Raw genomic sequence first — 16310 nt, 5'->3', positions numbered from 1 at the left:
ACATTTACCATAAATTATAGGTATCTTATATTATTAGATATATTATTATAAAACATGCTTTAGTTAAGGAGTTATTGATACTTCAAGTGCAAAATGATGATATAAAACCATGATAAAAATATACTTTTAAGTACTAATCAATTTACAACATATTTTAACTAAAAAAGATGGTAACCTTTATGTGAGTAAGTTATCTCAATACCTATAAAATATCAAAGATAACTCAAATTCTTCATTTCAAACTATCTATCCAACTCTATTTTCAAAACCAAAATACTATCAATATCATTACTAGTAATAATTATGTCATCAATATGTAAAGACAAAAATGATACAACCTGTGTTAATCTACTAAATAAAAACAGCAGAATCATGACTACTAGAAATAAATTCAAGAGACGAAATCACAGTAAAGAATTTCTTAAACCAAATACGAGGTGCTTGTTTGATACCATATAATGTTTTTTTAAGCTTAAGAACATACCCAGAGTCATGTGAAACACCACGAGGTGACGCCATATAAATTTCTTCTTAAAGATCTCCATTCAAAAAGATATTTTTAACATCAAGTTAAGAGATATGTCATTGACAAATTGAAACTACAATAATAAGAGTACACATAGTAATCAATTTTGCAACAAAAGAAAATATCTCTTCATAATCCATACCATAAGAATCTTTTTGCAACTAATATAGTTTTATATCGCTCAATAGACCCATTAGAATTAGTATTGATCTTATACACCTAACAACAACCAATAACACTTTTACTAAGTGGTAAAGGAACCAAATCTCAAATATTTGTCTTATATAAAGCAGAAAGTTTCTCATCTATAGCTTATTGCCAAAGATGATAAAAAAAAAATTACCTTTTTTTATGAAGAGGGCTCAAAGAAACAATGAATAAAAGCTAAAACGGAAGTAAATGATGAAGAATAATAAGAATAATTTAAATTTGGTAGCTTTATGAACTTATGAATACGTATGAATTGACATAGAGTTGGATTGATTCGGGTCAAGTTTTTCAAACTATAACTCAAGTTATTATCCGACTATTTTAATAATTTTATTTTTTTTTAAATTCATTTGTTATTTAATTTAATGTTCTAATTAATGTAATTTTTTTACAACACAATGGTTTTTTCATGAGTACCATAATTTATTAAATTAAAATCAAAAGAAATCACAATAAGAAACAATATTTTGAAAATCTATAATAATATGAACTAAAAAGGAAAGAATGTGTATTTTTAATCAAAAACCTAATTTTTTTTATTTATGTTATTTTTACAAAAAACATTTTTTTTAATGAGGAATTATTTTTAAACAAAAACTTAACACAATTGTTAAAGCAAGTCTCAATTAAAAACTAAAAATTTATGAGAAATATGAATTTGAGAATATTATAGAAAAAAATATAATGAAAAATTAAAAAAAAAATAGATATTTTAATCTCATTTAATATTAATGAGCATATTATTTAAAAAATTATATATCAAACTAATAAATAATTATTTATAAAACAATCGATAATATCATCATAAAAAATCCATAATCTTCATAAACATAATCACACAAATTTTTATTAACAACATGTTTTTTTAATAAAAGGCACCAATAGTTAGAATAAAATTTGTTAAAAATTTCAATTATCTAAAATAAATAGAAAAAATGTATATCATCAATCTAAACTCCATTCTCTTATCAATGCATCATATTATTATTTTAACAAAAACATGATTTTTAATAAGAATCTTTATTTTTAAAATAAAAACATGTCATGATCTTAAAAATAAAATTAATAAAAATGTTATTGTTGCAAGATAATGTCAAGTATCTATTAAAAAATTCAAACAAACAGAAATTTTATTTTCATCATATTGATGAGAAATTGTTTTTGCATATTAGGTATATAATAATTGAAAAATAAATTATCAATTTTTTTATAAAAACCTATAACATTATATAAGAAGTATGCCAAATTTGAAAAAATAATAATTTGAATATCATTTTAACTATTTTATTTATAATGCATTTCAATCAAATTAAAAAACAATAAAAAATAAAAGACTATAAAAAGAGTTCAAGTTTCTAGGCCTAAAAAATTAGGTTTGTATGTCAAGTCTAAGAAAAAGAAAGCCAAGTATTCATGCTGGCCTTCTTGGTTTTTTTTCTTTTTTATGTTTAAGAGTAAACATGTCATCCATCTTTTTATTTAAAAATAAAAAATAAAATACACAATACATCGTTTAATAAATCAGTTTTCAATCACTAAAGAGATAGCTAGAAAGTCAAGTTAAGGATTTTTTGAACCCAAAGATCGATTTTTTACCTATTTTCATCTAAAATATCTAATAAATACTCTAAGAATCTTTATAAACCAATTACTTACCTCAAAAACCATAAATTGGTTTAAAAATACAAAATTAAATTGAATAAAAAAATCTTTCTTAACTTTGATCTATCTTTTTTGGTAATATAAAAGTTTAAAACACCTTAATGACATTCCACTCCTTAAAAAAAACTTATCAACATCAAAATCAATGTTTTTTTAATAGATGAAATATGGATAACCGATTACTTTCTCTCTCTTTCTTTATTTTTCATCAACGATTTCTCTCTCCTCTCAAATCCCAAATATTAAGATATAAGATAAATAAAGCATAAGATTGAAAAGTTAAATCCTCAAACTAAAACCTTAAAACTCAACAAGCATGCTTTGATAAATTTTAAAGTAGATTTGATAAATTTTAAAGTAGATTGTTAAGAATACTTGTTAAAGTGCTTAGAATTTTATTTAAATAAAGATATGTTATTTTTTATGACTATTTCTTTATTTTTAATGTTTTATTACTCGTCGTATGTAATTAGTTACCATACTAAATAAGGTCCATGAACATTAGAACATATGACTCAAAATCCCTGTATGATATAATAGAACCCAAACTCTACAGTGAAAGGAAAAAAAAAAGGTAAAATCATAACATAAACTTAAATAAAAGTATTGTGAAAAAAATTAAGGTGAAGAAAAGCCCAAAAATATAAGTAAAACATCTTTCCTTCAGAAATTATTTAAAGTGAATTTTAGAACCAAAACTAATTAAAAATTAATTTTGAAAATTACTATAATTAATTTTATCTATCCTTTTTCTAGAGAGTTATTATTCATTTCTTTTATTTATAACTTTCTTTATTTCCCTACATTTTGGATTTTTATAATCCCTCTCACTCACTAAAACTCATATATTTCTTTATACAATGGTGTTTCTTAGAATAAACAACCCTTCCTGAGTGTTCAAAATTTAGGGCCCTCGCCTTTTATTCAATATAAATATTTATTATCTCGTTACAAGTTTACAAGTTTAATTTTAAATAGATGTAATTAGTAACATATATGTACCATATATTCAAGATGAGGTTTTTATAGTAACATGTCACATTACAAAAATAATGAAAAAGCCTCAGTATTTTTCTATGGTATGTGAGTAAAAACATTGTGGATTTAGATAGTATATTGATAATTTTATCATTTATTACACTTAACATTTGGCTTGGCAACGGGGTAAATTCATCTTTTTTAGAGAATTCAAATGTCATTTATCAATTAATACAGGATAATTTAGTTGTTTATTGTTTTTTATGTGCAATAAAAATAATTTATTTCCGTTAAAAGCTAAAAAAATTAGCCTTTTTATCCAATGCCTTTTCCTATTTATTTGCACAATAAAATAGCACTGATATCCTTAAAAGCTAAAAAATATTGACCTTGCAAAAAGAGGTTATATTGTATTTACACATTTTTTATATAGTAAAATGGCATTTTTAACTTCTGACTAAAAAAAATCTAATGTTGAGCTTGGAAGGCATTTGTATCTTTGCAACATGGGTTTTTTTGTAATATTAATATGCCTTTAGGACCTATTTAGTAATTTGCATTATTAAAATATTAAGAAATCAATAAGAAAAGGTTGAGATGTATTACGCAATATCAATGCATCATCTTCCCCTATTTTGGAGGCATGTGGTGAGTATTCTGATGGCCAAAAACTATCGATCACCATCTCATCTAACAAGGAAGTGGTGTGGCTACTGGAGTAGTATGTTCGGTCAAGCTAACAGTGATTGGGTGATGATGAACTTTTTTCCTCATTTTTTTTTTCTTTCTCTTAGGTTTTAGTATTCATATGGAGCCTTTAAAAAATCAATAACGTCCTTCGGTTTTGTATTTATTTTGAATTTAATCTTTATTTTTTTTTATTTGTTTTGATTTTAATGCTTCTTGAAAGTTTGTTTTTCAATTTCATCCATTAACATTTAATTTCATTTAATTTCTATATCAAATTTTATTCTCATTCTTTTAATTACTATTTTTTTTTATCTTTTGCATTTGTTTTAATTTTTTCCTTTAGGATTTTTTTCATTTTATTTTGTTTTCAATTTTGATCCTCATTTTCTTATTGTTTTTTTTTATATATAATTTTTTTTCAATTTAATCCTTAATTAGTTTCTTTCAATTATATTTTGTTAAAGATTTAGTTTTCATTGTTTTAATTTTTAATTTTTTTATGATTGAGAATTTTTTTTTGTAATTTCTTTGTATCTGTCTTTTACAGGGCAATCTCAGTCTCATAATCCGGTCCATCAGTTTCAATGATTAAACTGGTTTAAGTTCGGGTTTTTTTAAATTATTTTTTTATTTTTATTATTTGACATTGACTTATTAGGCCATGAATTTCATAATTTGTTTTGCTTTTCTTTTTGTGGGGTTATACCTTTCTCATATCTCAGGTCGCAAATTAGTCAAGTTAAATTTGACTAACTCGGTTTTTTTTAAATTAATTTTTTAAATTTTATTATTTTTCATTAAATTATTAACCCATGAGCGTTGTGAGTTTTTTCACTTTTCTTTATACGGGGTGGTCAAGTTAGCAGGTGTTGGCTTGGTTTTTTAAATCATTTTTTTAATTTTATTTTGGTCTTTTTTCTATGTTTTTTTTTAATTTAATTTTTAGATCTCTATCTCATATCACATTTGACTAGTCTGTAAAGTTAGTTAAACTCGACTTAGATCTTTTTCTTTGACGTATCTTTTTTTTTAAAAAAATTGAGTTTTTTCAGCTTCATCTTTTCATATTTGATTATCAAAAGTTAATCCAGAATGAATTTATTTATCCAGACATGTTTATTTATTTTATAAAACTGGGCCACAGCGTAAGTCGTAGAAACCTAGAAACCAAAGATGTTATAACATATGGATGATTGAAAAGGATGAAGACTTTGTGGGCTTAATCAGCATAGCAAAGACCACGAAGCTTTGATCAAGATAACACAAAGAGTATAAGAACCAAAACACATGCAGAAACCCGTTTTTTATGCTCTCAAATCATTTCATCCCCTAACACTTCCAGTTTTTAACTTGGAATCAAACACAATCTGATTGTAATAAATTGCACGGGTTGTTATCGTTGCCATTCGAACTCGAGCAACTCAATAAGCAAAGGTCAGAGGTTGAGGTCTCAAGTTAAGCCTAGGTAAAGCTCGCTTAGAAAGGGCAGGTTTAAAGCCCAGTGGAAATCAAAACCCTAGAGAAGTCCAAAAATGAAAAAATAAAAAAAGAAACCGAACAGTGTTTTGGACGATGTTATGATAGTGTGAATGGAGTCTTTGCTACTGGGTCTTTGCTTCGTTGTCAATGGAGTCTGCGTTTACTGTGATTGGTTACAGCATCAGGAGGATTAGGACGTTTGACTGGCTGCACTCCACAATCCAAAGCCAACGACTTGGAGTGGAAGTCTTTCTGGCCTGTACCAGCTCCAGCTTACCGGAGACGCTAATTCAAGTGGGGCCTGGCCCTCCCTTCCTCTCTCTCTCTCCCCCCCAAGATTTCTTCATCTGCATGTGAATAACTGGACCGAGGAAATTTTAGTTCTAATTGGTGACAACGAAATGAAGAACAAGTTAAAAACCTTGCATCTTACGAACTATGCCTATGACATTATCAATTTTGTTTGATTTTTACTGTAACAATAATTCCATGCTATCCAACCATATATTAATCTTTTATATTATTTTAAATAAAAAATATTTTTTAAAAAAATTATTATTACGTTGCTAAGAATCCTCTGAATTTTTATTTTTTTTGTTTTTAAGTTGTCTATGACAATATTATAATTTTGTTTGATTTTCACTGTAACAACAATTCCATGCTATAAATATATATTAGTTTTTTATATTTTTTTGATGTATTTTTAAATTCACAAATATTTTGTAGTTTTTTTTTTAAGGCCTTGAGATGGGTTTTTTTTAAAAAAAATTATTATTATTTTAGATAATGACCATGTATAAAGAATACACATTCAATTTAAATCTAAAGTCTGAACCAAGTTAGTAGCATCTTAAAAAAATGGTAAAATGATGTATTTCATTCGATAATAACCACACTCATGAAAGTATTTAAAGTTTCAATATTGTTAAAGGGTGGTTGTGTTCATCGTGAAAGGCACGATATTGATGGTTGTACTCACACAAACTTTACTTATTTGATAAGTTTTTCTGTTTATTTTTATTGTTTATGATATTATATTTTTTTTTATAAATATTTTTGTTTGAATTATTGTTCATAAAGTACATTAATTAAATATACATTAAATATAATTGTAGTTTGTTGTAAAAGTGGATAGATACACGAGTCTTATTTAATAAAGCTAATGACATTCCTGAACTTGTTTTCATTAAACAAATAATAATAATAATAATTTATAGTTAGATAATATTCATATAATCACAATAAATAATATATGTATTAAATTCAATGTTTCAGGCAAAAAACCTTTGATAAATTACTTTTTTATTAATTAATAAATCTTTATCTTCCAAAATATTAATTTATAAAGGTTTTAGTATTGTTCGAAATGTAAACACTTTTCACTTAGTGGTATGGTAAAATGATATTTAGAGAAAATTATTAATATTTCTTGGATGACTGTAATTCTTTAGATATAGTAAAAATAAAAACTTTTTATTTCTACTATAAATATAAATATAAGTGCATTGTAAATCCATGTTAAATCTTATATTCTTTTTAGTTTCTTTATCCATAATTGCTGGAGGTTTCCATAACAGAATCTTTTGATGAGATAATATCACTCCTCATTGTTGGGTTGCTTTAAAATTTTGGTCGGAAAAAAAAAAAAAAAACTCTATCTAACAATGGAATTTCTTCCATCTAAATGCATTTTTTTATTACATTTTTAACTATCTTAGAAAAGTTTTAATTATCTAAAAAAATATTAAATTAATTATTTTTTAATATATTTTTAGTAATTTTAATGTGTTGATGTAATAAATAAATAAATTCTAAAATAATTATTTATATACAATTAAAAAAAAAAACACATTATCCACTTCGTCAAACATTACCCTTAATAGAGGAACCACAGCGCAGCCCACAAACATGATTTTTTTTGTGGTCCATCCAATAATCATAAAACTGCTGGGTAGAGAGGAGAAGGCACCAAGAACTAAAAATAAGAAAGGCCAAGGGTTGAGTTAAAAATGGAGTCAGAAGACTTTTCAAGGGTAAAAGATGACCTGTCTTGTAGTACTTTGTCCTCTTAAAGTACTATACTGGAAATTTATTCATTTCTTTGCAGTACAAGCTTCTACCACACCAGCTGTGTCCTACATAACCTTGTACTATTTTACTTGTCATTTCCTCGACAAATGCTAATCTTTGTTTAGCCGAGGCTACGTTTTGGAGCTATCCATTATTTCTTGCCCAATGTCTCGCTCTCTCTTCTCCCTTTTTATCCTCCTCTCTCTCCTCCTTCTAACAGCCGGGCACAGTGGCCACAGCGACGACGCCGACGCCGATGCCCCAAAAATTAATCTCCGTTCGACATCCTTAATCCTGGTTAAGATATGGTGCTTGATATTGATCTTTATTGGCACTTTCATTGGTGGGGTGTCCCCCTACTTTTTGAAGTGGAACGAGGGGTTCTTGGTGTTAGGGACTCAGTTTGCTAGCGGTGTGTTTCTGGGGACTGCTTTGATGCACTTCTTGAGCGATGCAAATGAGACCTTTGAGGATTTGACAGAAAAGGAGTACCCTTTTGCTTTCATGTTGGCCTGTGCTGGTTATTTGTTGACTATGCTTGCGGATTCTATCATTTCTTACGTTTATAGCAAAGAGGTGGCCAGCCAGGCTAATGGTGGCGATGTAGAGCGTCAAGGTATGTAAAATCCCTACAACGTCCGCTTCTTTAATGTTTTTTATATTCATCTACTCCGTGTTTTGTTGAGAAAAATATTTTAGTCTAATTTCGTGACATGTTCTTGTGAAGACTGTCCACTGAAATCAATTCCTTTGTGTGTTTTCTTTTTTTTTTTTGAAATTGCCATCATGCCTAGCTAGTAAATAAAGAAAGAAATTAAAAAAAAAATAGAATTAGGGTTTTGTACTTTAGGCGTTGATTTGCATTTCGAAAGATTAAAGTGCACAGAGTTTGTGCTCATGATGATGTAAAGCCATGGTTGATGTATTTCGGTTTTCTTTGCAATGATGGTGGTGGAAAGTGATGAATTTTCTTCTACCTTCCTCTGTTTGTGGAGTTTGATCACACACGTTGTATTAAAAAAGTACTTAATCTCAGTTGACGCGCCACTAATCTAGAATACTTTTATTGCTGAAAAGAAAAGGAAAAAGAAAACAATGATCAAATGACCATATATCCCCCAACATGTCCAAAATATGGTGATGTGAACTTTGTCTCTTGGCTACGTTCTTAGAGAATGGAGAGTGATACATTCTTTCTCCTTCTTTTTGATATTGCAGGGGGTGTTCTGCAGGGAAAAAGAAGCCACACCAGCAGTTCCCAGTCACATTTTCAGGTGTAAATTATACATGTGATACTTACAGCTTTAGTCGATGCTAACATTTTTCTGTGTTTAAGTTATGCACAAACTCCTTTATTGAAACGATTACTTTTGCTAATATTTTTCTTGATGGAATTGTGCCTTGAAAGATGCACAATGGTATAGATGCTGCCTCTGCAAAGTCCACACTCGCAACTACCAGTTCATTAGGGGATAGCATTTTGTTAATATTTGCGTTGTGTCTCCACTCTGTCTTCGAGGGCATTGCAATAGGAGTTGCAGAGACAAAAGCTGATGCCTGGAGAGCTTTATGGACTATCACTTTGCATAAGATATTTGCAGCAATCGCAATGGGTATAGCTCTCCTTCGAATGATCCCAGAGCGCCCCTTTGTATCATGTGTTGCCTATGCTTTCGCATTTGCCATTTCAAGTCCAGTTGGTGTGGCCATTGGGATTATAATAGATGCCACAACTCAGGGTGCTGTGGCAGACTGGATCTTCGCCATTTCAATGGGACTGGCATGTGGTGTGTTCATCTACGTATCAATTAACCATCTTTCAACCAAGGGTTATTGTCCCCAGAGATCAGTTTTAGTCGATACACCGTTTTACAAGTTCCTAGCTGTATCATTGGGTATTGGGGTAATTGCTGTTGTGATGATATGGGACTAAAAACAAAGGAGGGAAGATGCCTATTTGGATGTCTGCTGTTTTTGGGTCCACATGAGTGCAGAGCATGGGTGGTAGAATACAAGCACGATCTATAGGTACAAGCATCATTAAAGATTTTTGATGGTGTGGATCTACCCTTAAATGTATAATGATACAGGTAATAGATTCATAATCCAATACATGGATTGAAAGGGTGAATATTATAGTGGAACTTGAGTACAGCATGCATTATTTAAGACAAAAAGTAGAGTAAAAAATGCAAACTCTTAACGTCTCAAGAACAGAACCAACTATTTGAAATCTCTTAGCGTAAAATGAAAAATAACATCGGCCTCAATGGGTGTCATGCAAGTATAATAATCAGATAGAGAGAAAGAGGAGTTAAAGACTAGTCAAATTTAAAGCAGGGGGAATAAAAACATCTTGATAATTTATCCCCAGCGCTCTAAAGGTCGGTGTGAAGAACTTTTTCCAGGCAAATAGAAACAACGACCGGACCAGCCAAATCCCCAAGAGCACAACCTGCATGCAAACTTTGTGAATTAGATCATAGGAATCATTTGATGCTATGTAATGGTACCCAGAAAATAAAATGGATTGAGCAAGCTTGCTTACCAATCCACTGACCCCTTGAAGGACGAAAAAGGGTGGCACCAACCCCAGCACCAATGGAAGCAAAAACTAGCGATGCACTGCACCTGATAGTGACGCCAGCAACCTTCTTCCCAAGAATTTTAACTTGTTCAGATTTGTCAGCATCACTGGTTTCTTCTTCGGGCTTTGTTAAATGAGAGAAGAATCGGTAAATTTCAATACCAACTTGGACAAGCCATGATGCTGCAACCCCTAAAAAGTGTCCTGCTTACATATAGAGAAAGGAAGCAAGAGAATTATAAAAAGAACTGAAAACGAAAAGGAGGTCAGGTTGAAAGTGTGAATGTTTGCATAATGAATTTAACCTCTGAAAGTTGTTCTGCAAACTCTGAAGAAGTAAACCATAGTGGGCATTCCTCTTTCAGCCTTACGGATGGCTGATTTAGGAACATCTGAAATGTTGATAAACTCCATCAGTTGTTCAGAATATATAATAAAAAGCATGGTAGCTAGGGAAGAGGAAGTTAAAATTACTATTCTAATATTCTTCATAAAGAAACCAGAAGTATCTCACTTCTTCAGTCGATACTTAATTTTAGTAGCTTTACATTTGTTAGGTGAATGGGAAGAATATCACATTAGTGACATCATGGAGAGAAGATACCTTTCAAAAGTTTCCATGCCATCCGCTGTGAAATGTGATGGGCAGCAAGTCTTTCTAAAATGCGTCTTGTAGTTACAACAGTAGTCTGAGATCACAGACAAATAATAATAATAATAATTAGTAGAAAACCTAGTCTTTGAAAACTTTGAAAACAGCAAGGCAAGCAACTAAAACAGCTGAACTTCTACAGTCCATTCACATATCAGTCTGAGGCAAAATATATTTCGAAGCTAGTTGTTTTTTGTTGTTCCTTGGGAGGTCTAGTTTCTACAGTGTAAGAGCATGCATGGGCAATGGATGGCAATGCCTGGTGTCGCTCCACCCAATCCATTATGCCAGGCATATTGACATTGCTGTCAAAGACGCCATACATTATTTTCTAAAGGCAGCTGCCAAATAATATTTGTATAGCATTATCAATATGATAGACAAATGTTAAAGGGGAGTATAGTGAAAAACACATAATGATTATAAGTAACTTAGATACCTCCAAAGCACCAGTCTTGTTAAATCTAGTAATGCAGGCTTACTGAAGAATGATAACTAGGCCAAAAAATTAAGCTAGGAAGGAAAACACCAAAAATCCACAATCCCTTCGTTCACGTGCAAGAGCAGTAAACAACTCAAATATTGAAGAAGCACTATTAGAAAGCTGTCCACAGTTGACAAGTTTTATTATTATTTTGAAGTCATAACACAGATGTAAGAGCATTTAGAATAACTGAGCAGGAACAGGAAAAGCCCCTGTTCGCTACAGCTAACCAAGAAAATGGTAAAGACTAGAAAAGCATCCATAATTATGCCTAAAATGACATGGGCCCCATATGGAATTCAAGTGGCCACCCACCCAGCCACTGCAGTCCCATGGTGAATTTGGTCCTTTTGCAAAAGCACAACAACATGCTAATTTTTACAAGATGGAGCTACAAGTTCAAAATGACTAGCATTATGTTCTCATAAAACAAGCATTATAATAATAAGCAATTCATTTCAGGGTAGAGCAACAAGCTCAATCCTTAAAGTAGCAAAAGCAAAATGTCAAACATCTGCATATGAATCCATGAATGTGGATAACTGTGGACAGTTCACTTAGATGGCCACCGCATTCAGAAAACTATTATCATTTCAAGGTCAGATTTCTAAACTCAGTCCATCCAACTAAGCTCAGTGCTAAATTAGTTGGGAACTTCGTTCAATTTTGCAATGGTCATTTCAGATAAGAATATTTTGATTTATAATAACTCATAAAAGGACACAGTGTGTTTAACTCCTATATGAAGTATGAGCTGGTTGCTCCACAGACTGGAACTTGATGCACTCACTAAGCATAGGACAAGAAAATGTTGAAATACATGCTATTAGGAAACATTTTTCTTTATAGTAATCATGCCCTTCAACAAGGTTAATACTATACATATACACAAAGTTTTATGATCTACTAATGTTTTATGAACTTGCGCAACAATTTAATTCACTAATGACTCGAATAAACAGTGCTTTTATTTAGTGATACAAAAGCAAGAAATTAGAATTTGGTATTGAAACCACTAACGCTGAATAGCATGCTTATAGTCCCAGATTTACAATGAAATAATTCTAAATAAAGGAGTAGCAGGACTTAGTGATGGGAAATTTGCAGCACAAAACCTACTAAAATAGATAGAGTGGGAAGACCAACAAAAGTATACAACTCACCTCACGAATAATTTGCTTCACTGATTTTTGGAAGGGAACAACCAAGTCTACACGTTGCACTTCATGAGCATCCTGAAGGAAGTCATCGTCATCCTCTTCTGTATTAGTACTAGGCTCCAAAAGAGGTAAATAGAACATCAAAAATGACCTCAAGGTTGTCATAGCAAGTTGCTTCCATTCAAAAGCTGAAAATAGAGGTTTCAACTCAATATAATACTCCTTGGTATTGTATTTCAGAGATCCTTTCTGAAAAATATCAGCAGATGCTCTTCGTATACTAGAAATATAGTCACCAGACAATGCTTCACCAGCATCACAGTAGGCAACTGGTATCGTGGGTTGACTGCCATGGCCATTAAGAAGGTCAATGTGAGGTAAAAGCAAACCCAATGACATAAACATACTTTTATAAGTAATATAAGACACAAAAATAGCTGGTTTCAAACAAGAAACATAGGAGAATAATATCAAATCATCACTGGTAGAACTCCCTACTATAGCTTTAAAACAATCTCTTGACAACAAAAGCAAGTGTGTACTTCCAAGTTCCAACCTCCAATTCCCTCCACCTAACTTATATTCCCTTTTCTTCTACATGAAAATGAAGTAACCCTGTGTTGGTACAAGTATGAACTGCTGAGAAATTTATGTTATATGCTAAAATTTTAAAACACAACCAGTTTCATTGATTCAAGAAAGAAAGAAAAGGACGATGGCAGACGCATTAACTTGAGCAGTAAACTAAATTCACGGAACAAGTGTCCCGCTCACTCCAGAACATCAATTTATAAGCTTGTTCCTGGCTCCAAAAACTTCCACAATTTAGGACAGTTTTAAGAGGATAATAAGTGCAGGATCAATCAATAAAAATGGAGTAGCTCATTCTTAAACAATGTTGTTCATCTTAGAGTGTGAGGATGTATGTATTAAAAACCGTAAAAGATTCAAATCCTATTCTCCAACTACTAAAAATATCGTCATCAAACCACGATTCTGCTACAGCTGATCGAGCAAGCGAAGGGATGCATAAAGCAAAAGAAGGCAGTAAAATCACGTGATGTGATGGAAACCCCCAATACATGAAATTGAATCCACGTGACGGCAAACGAGTGAGAACAAAAATCAGGGGTGATGCATAGAAGAAGTATAGAAAAGAAGCAAAGAGATTAGAGAATACCCGAACAAGAACCTAGAAGCAAAAGGGACGGCGGAAGCGGCGATGGAGGCGGCGGCGGCGGAGGCTGAGAAGTGGGTTGGATAAGAAGAAGGGTTTTTCCTTGACAACAGATCTAATACTATTGCTATGCCCGCCATTGTGAAGAAACTAGGATGAGGATGTTCGGTTTTTTTTTTCTTTTCTATTTAATATTACTAATGCAAACTTGTTAATTAAGCAGCAGCGCAAATGAGAGATTTAATTAATTTTATGGGGGAGAAAGTGAAGGATCATATAAACTGAAAAGAATGTGTCTTTCCTTTTCTTGGGGTGAATGCAAAAGAGAAGAGGAAGTGTGTGTGGGTGTGGGTGTGTGGACTGGCTACTGATTTATTGGCGAGGAGAGGAAGGGAAAGAGGGACACTGCTTCTGCTTGGCCAGTGTACCAAAAAAGCCAGCAACAACAACGCGATATTAATTTATTTATTTTTTAAAATGTTGCTACAAATTTATTTATTTTATTTAAAATTTATTTTTTTAAATATTTTTAAACCATTTTAATGTATTAATATAAAAAATTAAAAATAAATAAATAAATTACTTTAATATGTTTTTAAATAAAAAACATTCATTATTACCATACAAACACAAACATGTATTTAATATTTATTTGTTATAAATAAAGCTATTTTTATTTAATAATAATATTAATTCACTTTTTATATTTCATTGATTTTATCATGAATAAGTTATAGAAAAGATATTTCCACCCCGAACTTAATAATTACTTTAATAAAAAAATATGTATTTATGTCATGTAAGTTTAAGAAATTAAAAATCATTTAATAATTAATATAAATAAGATGATGAATTCCTAAACAACTTAGTTGTTTTATGCATCTTGTTTTAAATATTTATTGGCATAAATAATTAAAAGAATAGAATAATTTAATATAGTTGACGAATCAAGTTTTTATAAATATATCTTTATATATAAAAAAAAAGGATCAAGAACAAGAAAGATTTATAAGTATAAAATTTCAGGAAAATAAGCAAGCTCCAATAAAAACGCGTTAGGTTTAGACCTAGCTAGACTCGACATCTTGGGCTTAGTAGTGTGCCAAATTTTAGGACGCAACGCTTGGCAGTGTACCAAGACTCGAGAAAGCTAGATTTGGTGCCAGCTAGATCTAGATGCAATTAGGCTTGGTAGTGACAAAACCTCGAGGATGTTAGGTTTGATGTCAATAACACCTAGACACGATTGGGTTTGACAATGTCACAAGTTTTAAGAAAGTTGGGTCTCATGCAAACTATACCTATATGCGTTTGGGTTTGGCGGTATGTAAAGCCCTAGGCACGCTAGGTATGATATTGTGCAAACCATACCTGTAAATCACCATTGCTTTACCTGCTTTACCAGGTGGTCTAGGCACATTGGAAGAGATCTTTCATATTTCCTCTTGGGCTCAATTGCACATTCACCATAAACCCATAGGTTTGTTAAATGTTAATGGTTATTATGATAAGTTGTTGTCGTTTCTTAATTATGTTGCAGAACAAGAATTTCTAACATTTTCGGCATGACAAATCACAATCTCTGCTGCTAGTGCTGAACAATTGATTGACCAACTACAATCTTTCATTCCTGTGATTGATCCTTCCATGAGTCGCATAAATTGGTCAACTAAGGAAAGCCGTAAAAAGCTTAGATTAGATTTGAGTCTTCATTTGTAATTTTTGTGTTGTTTTGTTTTATTATTGTGTTTTGTTATTTCTTATTTTTGTTTAAGTGTGTTTCAGGTTTGTCAATATTTGTTATTTTAGGTAATGTCTTCTATGTTCTATCTTTCTAAGTTACGACATTGAGGACAATGTCTCGTTTTGATTGGGGAGAGAGGATAGTAGTTGACAAAAAAAAAAATAACTAACTATGTTTTATGTTCGATAAAGCATGTGCAAAATTATTGTTACTAGGATGACAGAGTAAAGGAGCTCTTTTGTTAAAGCGACTCTTGAGATGTATCTTAGTAATATTCTTAACAAGGTCTATCATAAATCCTTCTAGAAATATTCAGGTTTACAAACTCTCACATTATTATCACTTAATTCTGCTCATATACTCATTTAACATGTATTCTTAAACCTTAATTTTTACAAACACACTTTAACATATGATTGTGGGTTGCACATTAGATTATTACATTATTTATGTTCTTTTATTAAAGGTAACAACTAAAGGAAATAAATAGTATATAATTTGAAAAAATAATAATAATATAAAAATGTAGATAAGTTTGGTTTTGGAGTCTCCCTAACCTAAGCAATTAAGCTTGAAGGGGTGTTTTAATACCTAATACCCTACAGTCAACTGACTTGGGAGCTATTGGCTCAGCACTTGTTACATGAGTTAAGATGAGAGTTTGTTTATCTGGATATATTAATAAAAGAATGATGAATACCTTTGTGGAATTCGCAAATTATTTTTCTATTTTAACGTTTTGATTAGTAGGGACTAATAATAAGCTGGTGGGGGGGTGATTAGTACTTAAAAGTTTATTTTTATTAAAGTTTTATATCATCATTTTACACTTGAAGTATCAATAATTCCTTAACTAAAGCATGTTTTATAATAACATATCTAACAATATAA

The 16310-nt window shown here is 30.8% G+C and overlaps 2 protein-coding genes and 1 long non-coding RNA gene across 3 annotated transcripts in view; 2 read left to right on the top strand and 1 right to left on the bottom strand.

The window, feature by feature from the left end:
• The window catches only part of LOC105135559 (uncharacterized), a 21820-nt gene extending 12069 nt beyond the window's left edge, over positions 1-9751 (top strand). The window contains exon 3 of the long non-coding RNA XR_844196.1: positions 9632-9751. This is a non-coding gene — a long non-coding RNA (uncharacterized LOC105135559). The remainder of the gene's footprint in view (positions 1-9631) is intronic.
• On the top strand, positions 7560-9767 carry ZIP11 (zinc transporter 11 precursor). The gene is made up of 3 exons (XM_011040475.1): positions 7560-8231; positions 8834-8889; positions 9024-9767. The coding sequence occupies exons 1-3, from the start codon at positions 7781-7783 to the stop codon at positions 9546-9548; spliced, it is 1032 nt and encodes a 343-aa protein (XP_011038777.1). The 5' UTR covers positions 7560-7780; the 3' UTR covers positions 9549-9767.
• Positions 9768-9801: 34 nt separating this feature from the next.
• Positions 9802-14101, bottom strand: LOC105135556 (isopentenyl-diphosphate delta-isomerase). Its single transcript, XM_011040472.1, has 6 exons — positions 13679-14101; positions 12502-12844; positions 10807-10891; positions 10508-10594; positions 10164-10406; positions 9802-10070 (listed from the first exon to the last, which is right to left on the bottom strand). The coding sequence occupies exons 1-6, from the start codon at positions 13813-13815 to the stop codon at positions 9994-9996; spliced, it is 972 nt and encodes a 323-aa protein (XP_011038774.1). The 5' UTR covers positions 13816-14101; the 3' UTR covers positions 9802-9993.
• Positions 14102-16310: the final 2209 nt, after the last annotated feature.

Source organism: Populus euphratica, unplaced genomic scaffold (genome assembly GCF_000495115.2).
Source record: "Populus euphratica unplaced genomic scaffold, PopEup_1.0 scaffold47.1, whole genome shotgun sequence".
Lineage (NCBI taxonomy): Eukaryota > Viridiplantae > Streptophyta > Magnoliopsida > Malpighiales > Salicaceae > Populus > Populus euphratica.
This window is presented reverse-complemented; position numbering and strand designations above follow the sequence as displayed.